At 43.3% G+C, this 12352-nt stretch overlaps 2 protein-coding genes across 3 annotated transcripts; both read left to right on the top strand.

Annotated features, from left to right (window-relative positions):
* Nucleotides 1-206: 206 nt before the first annotated feature.
* Nucleotides 207-3264, top strand: fam110a (family with sequence similarity 110 member A). 2 transcript variants are annotated; one of them, XM_083920856.1, is made up of 3 exons: nucleotides 207-329; nucleotides 1210-1404; nucleotides 1487-3264. In XM_083920856.1, the coding sequence occupies exon 3, from the start codon at nucleotides 1667-1669 to the stop codon at nucleotides 2924-2926; it is 1260 nt and encodes a 419-aa protein (XP_083776982.1). In that variant the 5' UTR covers nucleotides 207-329; nucleotides 1210-1404; nucleotides 1487-1666; the 3' UTR covers nucleotides 2927-3264. The 2 variants fall into 2 exon arrangements, with proteins under 2 accessions (XP_083776982.1, XP_083776983.1); XM_083920857.1 differs by lacking the exon at nucleotides 1210-1404 and having other exon boundaries at nucleotides 233-329.
* A 1473-nt stretch (nucleotides 3265-4737) lies between these two features.
* On the top strand, nucleotides 4738-11818 carry mfsd2al2 (major facilitator superfamily domain containing 2a-like 2; the record flags this gene model as incomplete). Its single annotated transcript, XM_083920487.1, has 13 exons — nucleotides 4738-4759; nucleotides 5832-5995; nucleotides 7009-7133; nucleotides 7244-7376; nucleotides 8594-8672; nucleotides 9686-9852; nucleotides 10121-10211; nucleotides 10358-10479; nucleotides 10635-10718; nucleotides 10883-10966; nucleotides 11053-11165; nucleotides 11407-11550; nucleotides 11638-11818. 13 exons carry the CDS (start codon nucleotides 4738-4740, stop codon nucleotides 11816-11818), a joined length of 1509 nt encoding a protein of 502 aa, XP_083776613.1.
* Between the last annotated feature and the right edge of the window lie 534 nt (nucleotides 11819-12352).

Here is a 12352-nt window from a genome sequence, read left to right as displayed (position 1 = left end):
ACACACTCACCACAGACCTTTGAGCAGATTCAGATGATAGCAGCATACAGAAAGTCCTTATCATGTAACCCAGCAGCACAAGACAATGGCAGAGTCACGTGACTAAAAAGAAGTCCGTTTGTATCCTTGTAGGAGAGCCAATCTGACCAATCAGCAGGAGGGGGCGGGCTCAGGAGGAGCACACATGAGTTGTCAAACAGGTTTGTCTTGAGCTGGTAAAAGTCCTTTCAAACATATCCACACACATTCTCCTCAGCAGGACAGCGCAGTGGGTTTGCCTGGCTGAAACAAGAAACCCAGGAGGCTCGGGACATCCACACACACTCAGGGTGAGTTCTCTGAAGAAACATCATAACAAAAGAAAGAAACTTGTCTGAACAGCTAACCCACACCTCCACAGAAGCCAACTTGTCAGGGCAGGACTGGTGGAGGCCTTGAGTACATGTGGGACATTTGTTGTTTACCTACTAACCTTTTGTGTCTCTTCTCTTCCTGCTTCGCTCCATGTTTGTCATTTGCAGAAACACGCTGGCACTTGACTCAGAAACATTAAATTAGTGGCTCTATATGTGTTTGTCTGACATTCCTCTTTGCTCTGTAATCCACCAGCCTCTCTGTCTTCTTTGTAATGATACGTGTCACAGTGCTGCTTTGTCCTCACTGGTGTTAAGGTTTGATTTTTTTTTGAATGTGTGAGACTTCAGGGCAGGTAAAGAATGAAGGTGCAGAAAGTCCCACAGCTCTTGACAGCAGGAGTTTGGCCCGGCTCAGACTGGAATGGCAAATATGTAGAGAATGTGACTGGTCGATGCAGACTATTTCAAACACACGCACCGTGTCTTAAGTGTGTACAGACGGGCCTGTATTTACCAAGTTCATTATAACGACCTTCAGTGGACACCAAGAGGGATGCTGAGGGGAGCCTCGTTGGTGTGACTTTACCCATCCTGCAGAGGCTTGTAGTTGAGGAAGAAGCCCGCTTACAAACCCTGACAACTGGCTGCTTTATTTAAAGATGAGGAGCCATTGTTCCCATAGCAGCTGTGTGTGTGTGTGTGTGTGTGATCTGCTCCGCTCCGTAGTGCCTCCAGACAATAGCTTGTTGACAGCTGTCCTGACACACACACACACACACACACACTGACTCTTTTCACAGCCCTTCTACTGACTGAAAATGAAGTGTCAGTTTTATTGTGTGTTTGTCTGCAGAGAGACAGATGACTGAGCGTAATTGTTCAGCTCCGTCTTTGCCAGCAGCCAATGACTTCCTAAGATTGAGAAGGCTTCGAGCGGGTGATTGGATGCAGTCTGAGAGAAAGGGGAGGGTTTAGGTGTCCTGTGGAGGCGGCTGTGTCCTGTATGTGTTCGAGTCCTAAAAGTGTCTGAAGAGGACACTTGTATAAGGTAAATGTTTTATTGACTGTTCAGCTTATTGTTGAGCGGTTTATGTCCTGACTGACTGATTTGTGTCTTTTTCTTCTTACAGGAAGTTCAACTGAGACGTGGTGAAGTTCTTCAGAAATGTGACGGAGCTGATCAAGAGACAGCCGCACAGAGGCACAAATGCAGGATAACTTTGCAATTTCGGCAGAAATTGACTTCAAAGGAACAAGCTGAACAGAAACAGAAAGTGCTGAAGGACAGGTACAACAACTAGTTTTACAAAATGCCTTTGGAGACTCTCCAACGCCCAGTGAGGCTACCGGCGACGTCTGCTGTGGGGGCTACGCCCCCACGCTTGAGGCCTAAGGGGCCAGTGGGGCCAGACTTCTACCGGCAGCTCAAGACGGCGGCAGGTGGACCAAAGCAGAGTGCGGTGGAGAGGCTGGAAGCAGACAAGGCTAAATATGTCAAGAGTCAGGGGGCTCTTTCCAAACAGCAGCCGGTCAGGCCTCCTGAGGTGCGTAAGCCTCTGCTGAACCCGGGGACTGCTCTGCGGCCCACCAGAAAGACACCCACCCAGATGAAAACAAAGCAGGAAGGCGTCCAGCTCAACTTGGAGCATCTGAGTAACCTGATCAGCGGTGTGAATGATGGTGCTGCTGTAAACTCAGAGGACAGTAACGCTCCCGATGGTGCTGCTACTTCACACAGATCTCCTTGCCCCACAACAGCAGGGCCACAACAGAAAAAGGAGAGGCCGTGTCCTCCCCCTCGCCCTGACTGGTCCAGTCCAGCTAAGGTGAGATTGAAAGCCTCTGGACCTGCAAGGGTAGAGAGTCCTGGCTCTCCTACCTCTGCAGTGGCGGGGACCGTACGCCGAGTGGACGTCATGCCTCAGGCCTGCCCTGTGAGGACGCCCTGCAGACCACCTCAGTACATGCGGCAGCCCCTTCAGCCTATACCGTTACACTCCCAGTTTCCACTCCGCCTGGCTGCTTCACACCTGCGCCTCTTCCACACCAGAACAACACCCCGTCCTTCTCCTCTGAAACCTGTTGTTGCTCCGTCCAAACCTGACAATCCTCCTTCTTCTCCAAACGAAACCCCCGGCGCTGCTCCACCTCCCCCTAGCTTCCCTGTTTTCCCTCCTCCATCCCCAGCGATCACCCGTCTGTCCTCCTCCAGCTCCAGGAAACGCCCCTCTCTGACCCGGTCTAAATCAGACATGAGCGACAGGTGCTCCAGAGCCGGGACAGAGCTGGAGCGCTTCTTCAACCTGTGTGGTCTGGACCCCGCAGACCTCCAGCTGACCGGATCTACTTCTGACATAGTGTCCATGGCCCGTTTCCGCAGCGTGAGCGCTCCAGGGTCCGAGTGCGCAGGCTCCGGTAAAGAAGATGAAGATGAGGAGGAGGATGCTGGCAATGCAGCAGAGCGTGTTCCTTACGGCGTTTCTGTCATTGAGAGAAATGCAAGAGTGATCAAATGGCTGTATGGACTCCGTCAGGTCAAAGACAATGCAAGTAAAAGCACCCATCTATAGGATGGTGTTGAATGGTCTGTAAGATTTAAAATGTCATGTGAAACAGAAGGAATGGTTACACTGACAGTAAATTGTGATGATGAAGGGATGAATGTCATTTGTGTGCCAGCTGATTCATTTACATTTGTCTTGATTGATTGTTTTGATTATTTGCTTTTGTTTTTTTTATTTTAGAACATTTTAAATTTGATGACACTTCAGTCGTCGAAAAACAGAACGGGTTATTTTTTAACCTGAGAAAAACTCCTTTTTTTGGTTATTTTGACTTTTCAGTTTTTTTGTGTGTCTCATAATGAGGATGTGGAAGTGTCATCTCTAGTCACCATCACGTAAATTAACGCCATTAAAGATTGAATGATGAAAGCATCTTGTTTTGGTACTCTGTGATTTATTTTAGATCACAGTGAGGCATTTTTTCCTCAAAGGGGAAAAAATGATTTGAAACTTTAAATGATCAGGGAGAGGAAGAACGGGATTCATCTGATGGAGGCGAAGTTTCACTGGTGCTCCACAAGAGGTCAGAGCCGTCCATAGTGACGATCAGTGCAGCATCATCTGTGGTTTCTTACTGATCATTCAAAGAAATATGTGGGCTATTTGTTTTTTTTACATTCTCAGAAGAACTATAGTAGAAACCGCAACTGAAAATATGTTAACACTTTTTTACATTTTAAATCCAAAGTGCCTTTTGTTTAATTTTGCACTTTGTCAAATTCTGAGAAAGATATGCAAATGTTGCATTCATGAACATTAAGGAAAGCAGAGGGTGCGGTTATCCCTGTTGCTGCGTCTTACCATTAGAACCAGTGGGAGTTTTTTTCAATCTGAATTTATCTTTAGAGTTCATATATGGCATTTAAAAAAGACCTGCAACCAAACTCCATTCAAATTTCTTAACAAAAACTATGAAATTGTGATTAATAGTCCTCACTAACAAAATCACATTTAGTCAAGAAACACATGTTTTAGTCGTGTGTAGCTGTGTGTAGTTCAGTATATTTTATTGCTTTTACAGTTTGTCTTTTTTTCACCTATTTCTTTGAGTATCTTTTAGAGTGCTATTTATTATTATTATTATAACATAATAACGCGCCTCACTTTCAAAGACAGAAAGGAGTTGTTCAACCAGATTTCGTGTGTGTGTGTGTGTGTGTGTGTGTGTGTGTGTGTGTGTGTGTGTGTGTGTGTGTGTGTGTGTGTGTGTGTGTGTGTGTGTGTGTGTGTGTGTGTGTGTGTGTGTGTGTGTGTGTGTGTGTGTGTGTGTGTGTGTGTGTGTGTGTGTGTGTGTGTGTGTGTGTGTGTGTGTGTGTGTGTGTGTGTGTGTGTGTGTGTGTGTGCGTTTAGAGAGGGGTGTTTTCTCATTTACCAACCCTTCCAAGGTAGAAAGTTTGTCGTTCACTGCTGTTTAAGGTTTTTTAACTTTGGAGTCTGTTGTTCGGCCCTCTCAGACCTGACTAGATCCTCTCACCTTTTCTTTTCTTTTCCATCTGTGTGTGTGTGTGTGTGTGTGTGTGTGCATGCGGTCCTGCAGTCTCATGCACTTTTTTGGGGGATTGTCGGGGAGTTTCCCTTCTCTAATCAGGATCAACGCACTTTCAACCGAGGAGGAAATGTCATCTTCATAAGAACAGAGGTGCCAAGGATTCTGCATTTTAGTAACACGGAGACTTTCCTGAAGAACAAATTCAAAAACTCTCTAAGGAAGATATTTGTGAATGAGACCCATTTTTTCTTAACAGGATGAGTTGTTTGGATAATCTTACTAATCAAGTACAGAGTCATTTATTCCAACAGACTGCAGACAGAAACTCATGCAGCGAAGGTCAGCCGCAGGTAAGTTTTCCAAATCCAATATTTCTCTTTTTCCACTTTTTTACCTTCTTTTACATTCATGTTCAAAACAGGACAGGAAAATATTCATCTTTACAGAGTAGACTGTTTGTTTAGATGTTCTAATGTTTTGGGTTGTTTTGATGCATGGTTAGAAACAAAAGCTTAACTTTGAGAGTAAAGCGAAACAAAATAAAACTCTTCATTCACATCTGAAAATATTATTACTGCTGCTTACTACTTTATCCCTGCTGTAAAAGTTTCAACACACTTTACAGCTGCTTTTTTTTTTTTTTTTACTATTTTTGCATACATTTTTTGGTAAACAACTTGGTGAGTCTCTTTTCATTTAACTTCAACTGATTACAGAGTCAAAAGGTTATTGTTTCTATGCATGTTTTCACACCGACACAAGAGAACCAGATCTCTCTCCATTTATAGGAAGAATCAAGTCAAGTCCAAACTTGGTTGCAGCAAGGTAAACTATAATAAGAATAATGTAATTTAGGCAAATAGTTGCTGACGAATACAAACATGACCCTGGAAACTCGCATAATAGGGCCTATTTAAAATGTTTTCATGTCCTCTGAGCAGAATCTCTGTATCTGCAGCCTGATGGTAGAAGCTCGTCGAGCCAATTCTTATGACAAAGTCATTATTGTATTGCACAACTTAAAGGAGGTAATTTTTCTCAAGGAGTACAGACAGTTTTAGAGGTTTCACCTGCATTTGGTTGGAAACACCACGGTACCCAAATACTTGTATCTGTCTGTATTGGGTTGGGCGCAGGCTTCCTTAATTCAGTGATCATGTTTTTGGTTTCAGACACATTCAACTCAAGAAAAGACTCCCTACATCATGACACAAAGTCATCGACTACAGGCCCATGACCTCTTTCCTCTCCTTGTCAAAGGCTTTGTAGCAGAATCATGCAAATATTTGAATGTATCGGTTCTGGTATTTACTTTGGTAGCTGAGATAACTGCGAGCAGAAGTTTCTCATTTGCAATCTGAATTTTAATGTTCTGCAGCTCACGCTCTCACTTTGATAGCTGTGTGAAATGTGTGTGAGCAGAGCCGCTGGCCGGTCCGGTTTGTTCTTCTCTCTGGTCTTCACAGGGGTCGGGAGGGATTCCTCTGGCCACAAAGGTCTGTTATGCTGTGGGTGAGGTCCCATATCAGTTGACCACAGCAGCTATACGAGTTTCACTGCAGATTTTTCTCCTAGATGTTGTGCAGGTACGAGTTAAAGGGATAGTTCAGATTTTTGTGGTGGGGTTGCATGAGGTTCTTATCCATAGTTAGTGTGTTACCTACAGTAGATGGTGGTCGGTACGCCCCCAGTTTGGAGAAGCACACAGGAGTGGCAACACAGAAGCAAAGAAATTTACTTCTGTGGATGGGGGCAGCAGCTAAACAGATTCTAGCCACCTAAAATGTCCCTCCTAAAAAATTAAATATCAGTTAAGTGTATGCTAAATTTGGAACGCTTTCACTGCATCTTGGGAGAGCATGTAGGGGGGAGGACATGACGTGGATTACAGCCTTCTTGATTCAGACAGAAACAGTCGAGTCTCTTGTTCCTCGAATGGTTGCTGTCTTTGTGTAAATCACTCTTCTCCTTCGGTGTCGGAAGTTTGTTTTGTTCCAGTGTTGGCCGATGCATGGTCTTTGTACTAGGGAGCTGGCAGGGTAAACGCCAAAATTACTGTTTTTTTCAATGGAGTCTGATGGCTTTGACGAGAGCATACAAAAAAATGTTGCAATGTGGACTTGGAAAGTCGGCAGATTTAGTGAGAAAGTTGCCCGTGTTTGTATACAGTGTCTCTCTATCTCTTCTCCATTGTTGGTGTATTTCTGTGGCAGTTACAGCGCCACATCCAGGCCCGGCATGCGTATTACAGTGTTTTGTGTCGGTTTGAACGGTTTTGTGTGGACGCAGATATTTCTTGAGCCAACGCCGTGTGGACGCAAAACCTTTTAAGAATGATGGAGAAAAAAAGATTGCTTTTTTATCGCGTGGACGTACCTTTAAACACGGCTTATGGCAGGGTAAAGTAGTGAAAATGTCTAAATATAGTGATTCGCCATCTACTGTGGGTAACACACTGACTATGGATAAGAACCTCATATAACCCCACTTGAAAATCAGAACTATCCCATCAAAGTTGTCCTCAATGATCTGTATTTCTTATTATACTACCCCATGTACATATCTGGATTTCAAAATAAAGTATCTCAGTCTTTCACAGTTGGAGGCCTCGTATGTCTCCTTGATTCTATTTATAAGTCGGGCCTGGGATGCTGTGACCGACCCAGTGGTTGGATATCTGGTGAGCTGCAGCAACTGGACACCCATCGGCAAACTCACTCCATGGTTGGTTGGTGGAGCCGCATGTCTAACACACTTCACATTGAATTAAGCTGCGATGCACCCCCCTCCCCCCGGCACTGTATTCAACAGAGCCAACGATGTTTATCCCACAGGATGTTTCTCTCCACTCCATTTGGTATCCTCTTCTATCTGCTGCTGTGGTCTGTGCCACGAGCATCACTGTCTCAGGGTCTCCGTGTGACGTGGTTCCTCTCAGCAAGCTGCCTGTTCGAGACCCTCATGAGCGTAAGTCAGTGGAAGTGTTGCAGGCACTTCTAGTTACTTTACCCTATCTGGTACCCAGTGGTCAAAACTATGTACTTTACTCACATTTTTCAATTTAGGTTACTTTCTTCTTCTTCTTCTTCTAATTCAATTCTTCTTTATACATCTACTTTATTACATTTCGGAGGAAACAGTCGCAGTTTTTTAGTTACTTTTTAAATTTACATTAAAAAAAAAATTATAAGGCTTAGAAATTCCCATATAATAACAAAAAAGTCATTGAAAAATGTCTACTTGCCCCTTTTCACAGGTCTCAGATATCTGTGAATTGTTCGCAGTTTCACCAAATAATAAAAATGTTAGATGCCCCAAATTTATCAAATATTTCGTAAAAAAACAAAGATAAAAAAATATAATAGAGAGGCAAAAATCCCTCCCCTTCCAGTGGACCACCATGGGACCATCAGAAAATATATGGCGTAAAAGCTGAAGCTATGATGCCTGATGTGTGTGTTGTACCAAGATGTAACTTTACTCATACAAGTAACAGGTCCTGCTTGCTCTTTTGCTTTTTTGATAACAAAAAAAAAGAGACAGCAGCTAAAACTGGTACTATGACAAACTGATAACAAACTGTAGCTTCCTGAAATTGACAGACATGATAATAAGTATTTGCCTCTCGCCGTTGACTACTGTACATGTACATTTGTGCTCAAATAAGGAAAGGAGAGGGACTTTGCCTCTCTATACAGATCGGCGTCTCACAACTTTTTTTTTCTTCTTTCCTATCTTATTAATTATCTCATGACCCCTAAGATTTATCTTGTGACCCTTTTGAGGTTCCCAAACCCTATGTTGGGAACCACTGGACTAAACTAACTAAACTAAAAATGCATCCTGCGCTTATGTCAGAATAATGTATCACTCTCAAAGTATCAAAGTACTTTACTTTAATTGCATTTTGCTGATACACGTTTTATTTAAGTGCCCGTTTGAATACGGGTATATTACTTGTAGTATTTTTTTATATTGTTGTGTTGGTACCTTTTTTTCTTTTTCACTTTTACAATCTCCATCGTCCTCACATCATCACAGTGACAGAAATTCATACTAGTGTCATGTTACTGCGGCCATTTTTGCTCCCGCAGCTCCAAGCTGTGTCACCATGGCTACTGAGTTTCACACTGCTCATGTGCTGTCAGTTGGTGTCATGTTTTCCCCTGTCATCCATTAAACAGTGCTACAACGTTCCTTACCTCACACTCAACATGTTCCTGGGGGGAGACCACAGAGACAGAGACTCTGCCATGGCCTACAGTAAGAATACAAATACTCACATTGGGCCTCATCAACAATATCGTCCTGGGTTTTTTTCTTAAACGTATTCTCAAAGGTGCAATCTGCAGCATTTTTTGGTCATATTCACTGAAACCGACACAACGCTCCGAAAGAACAAGATCCACAGATCCCCCCTCGCACATGTCATAATATCACATGCAAACGCCTGAAGCTAGGCATAGGCTAAATGACGTTAGCAATTGCTATCTATGAGTAAGTTAGCCAGCCTACCACCTTGTAGTGTGTACGCCATTTATCGATGAGAGAAGAGACGGGCGCATTCACAGGAATCTGGTGCACACGCACTGACGAGCACTCGATGGGAGGGAGCGGAGGAGCTCGGTGGTAGAGGGGGAGGGGCGTGAGAGTTGTAAACATTTGAAATTTGACAAAGTCAACTAAGCTGCCAGACTTGCCAACTGCCTAGGAAGTCCAAAGAAAAATCATAAGGATAAGGATGAAGCCCATTTCCTCTAGAGCTGAAAATGCGAGCTAGTTGATCCTAATTAGCATTTATAAGTAAACGCCCGGCCGATTCCACATAAAGAAGAACAGTTATGGAAAACAAAAGTTGAGAGAACCAAGTCAAGAATGCCCAGACGAGTCTACAGAGGGTGGAGCATCGGGCGCAAAATGTTCAACAAATAAAAAGTTAAACAGTTCAAAAGGGAACGCCAAAAGAGCTGTTATGTTTAGTAGCAACTAGTGTGCCCAAAGAGACGATGGCGAAGCAAATAAAGTTGTTGGACTGTTGGGTGAAATGTTCGCCGAACCCGTCCCAAAGAACCCATTACCTAAAACAAATCCCAAATGAGAAAACATCGGTGAATGTCCGAACCTTGGTGAAAACTGTGTAAATTAAATAAGTTAAGTTGTTGAATGAGGTCCAATGATCTTAGTTCCTTATTCCCTGCATGGAGCTGGAACGACATGTAGGTTAGACCCGAGATCTTTCCTCTTATTCATCACACCTGTCTGTCATTCTTGGGCAGGAATGACTGTGAAGATGGTGTCCATGCTGGTGGCTTCTGCAGTGCAGGGTCAAGTTGTAACTGTGTACAACATAGAAAAACAAGAGGTCTGTCAACATCTGGACCAGGCTAATGAAACAATACCTCAAAGCACATCGTCACCACAGACTGCACAACTTCAGGAAACGGTAGATAAAATAATACATTGAAAATAATTGGTAAAATAAAGGTGTTCACTCTGGCTCTCATATTTCTTTAACAGCCCAACAGCATTACTTTGGCATTGTTCTCACATAGTCCCAGGGGTATCTTGTTACCCTGTAATTTACTGCTCTTAGCGTTTGGTTAATATGTGTGTGTGTGTGTGTGTGTGTGTGTGTGTGTTTGTGTGTGTGTGTGTGTGTGTGTGTATTTTTTTTTTATCTTTAATTTTTTGTCTGTATTTTTTGTCTCCAGGAAAATGCTTTCCTGACCTCAGCTCTGATCATGAGTGCTGTGCTTTTCATCTGCAGCCTGGTTGTCGTCCTGGGGGTGAAGGAGCAGCGGGGTGAGTCATTCAGAAGTGGCCGGTGCTCAAACAAACATATTCATTTTTACAATAAACAGCAAATGACAACATTGTAAGCTTAAAGTGTGTCTATTTCTGGTGTTTCCCTGCCCTTCCTTGACGTCTCAGATTGGTTTGATTTTCAGCCCCATTCTGCTCTGAAGACAAAGTGCGACCAGCCTTTATGACCTCTATGAAGATGCTGATATGTCACATTCCCTATCAACGACTGGTGCTTGGCTTTGTGTTCTGTGCACTTGCATTTCAGGTACAGTTTGAGCTTTAAGGGCTGTGTAAGATAATAATCCTTGTATTATAATTATTATATGTTGATGTTGTTTGGGTTTGTGCTTTTAGGAGTCATGCATGTATTATTAAAAAAATAATTTATTTACCTTTTGTCCCGTATCTTTTTCATCACAGATGTCCTTGGGTAATTTTGCACTGTTTTGCAGCCACGCAGCTGGGCTGGGAGCCCAGTTCCAGTACATCCTACTGGTTTTACTGGTGAGATGCAACCAACTAGAATTAAGCAGGAAGATAGAAGAAGATAGGCCTTTTCTTTCTTTTTTTTTTTTAATAAATGCAATTGGATTCCACGGAGTACATAATTGAAAGGCAAGAAACATTTTAAATGTCAAATGAGAAGACGTGTGTCAATATTTCCACAGGTTTCTGCCACAATAGCAGTTCCTCTTTGGCAAATGCTTCTTCTGAGAATAGGAAAAAAAGCCACGGTTTTTATTGGACTATCAGTAAGACACAATAACACAATATTCTGAATGATGACAGTAACTTTACACACCTTCAGTCTCCTTACTCATGTTTATGTCTCTCTCAGCTCTTCATCCCAGCTGTGGTTGTAGTCGCCTGTGTTCCCAGTAACCTGCCAGTCTTAATGATTATGTGCGTTTTGATGGGATTCAGCTTGGCGACCATATACTTGCTACCCTGGTGAGTCAGCTCCCAGCGAGGACAGTGTTCTCAAACCCTTTCCTTCCAAGACGCGCCTGTCAGATCCACTCAGTATCAGAACTGAATGCTGTGCACATGAATCATTCAGGTCACCTCAAAGTAACCCTGGCCAGTTATGAATATTCTAGCATCTTTATTTGTTTTTGGTCATTTCTCCTCATCTAAATTGATGTGGTGGTTTTGATATGAGATATATCGGCTTGTCCTGTATCTGCAACAGGTCTATGCTCCCAGATGTGGTGGACGACTTTGCAGTGAGACATCCCTCCTGTAAGGACCTGGAGCCAATGTTTTTCTCCTGTTATGCCTTCTGCAATAAGTTGACAGGAGGCCTCTCTATTGGCATCTCAACCCTGACATTACAGTGAGTCAAACTTCCGTGCGCTCACTTTGTGTTATGTGTGCGCGTCGGCTGTAGGTCAGTCACATTTTGTTTTCTCCCTGACTGCAGGTTTGTGGGCTACAAAGCTGGTGCATGTAACCATGGCGACGGAGTGGTCACGGCTTTGATTGTGCTCTTCTCACCAGTTCCCATCGCACTTCTGCTGATAAGCATGGTCTGTTTTTGCACCTACCCGATCGATGAGAGGCGATGCTTGCAGCTCCAGGAACAGCCGACCATTGTTCAGTAAGTGGCCTTTTGGGGTGAATTATCCTCTCAAGAGATGAGGCAACAAAGATGAGATAACCCTGACAATCTTAATATTATTATTTACTATACTTATTTTTATTATAACAAGTAATAATGTGAAAGGGGGCACATGTAGTGTAGATGAACTTACAGAACATAATCACCTGAATCTCCAACTTCCCTAGACTTTGTGGAGCTTTAAAGTGAGTTTAAGCTCATTGTTTAGCTGCACAACTTTACTGTTCTCATTCACTCTCAATGCTCTTGCTGTCATTTTTCGGCTCCAGCCATGGATGTATAAAGAGAACTGGATAAGGCTCTCAAGGCGGAGCCCCGTTCATTCTTATGAAAGATGCTCAGTGGCGCATGAAACAAAAACAAATTACATTACCACGTCTACATATACCCATATGATCAGTACTACTTCACCGTTGTATGGCCCACAGAGCAGGTGCACTAGAGACTTCCACCAGCTGGTTCCGGTTTAGCGCTCTAGTTAACTTCAATGGGGATTAAAGGATTTAATCGTACTGCT

Source organism: Echiichthys vipera (assembly GCF_963691815.1).
Source record: "Echiichthys vipera genome assembly, chromosome: 9".
NCBI classification, from domain to species: domain Eukaryota; kingdom Metazoa; phylum Chordata; class Actinopteri; order Perciformes; family Trachinidae; genus Echiichthys; species Echiichthys vipera.
The sequence above is the reverse complement of the archived record's forward strand: the minus strand, read 5'-3'. Positions and strand labels throughout refer to the sequence as shown.

Bases quoted from the DNA above. Each gene is read 5' to 3' on its own strand.
- fam110a (XM_083920856.1), top strand. From the start codon at position 1,667: ATGCCTTTGGAGACTCTCCAACGCCCAGTGAGGCTACCGGCGACGTCT.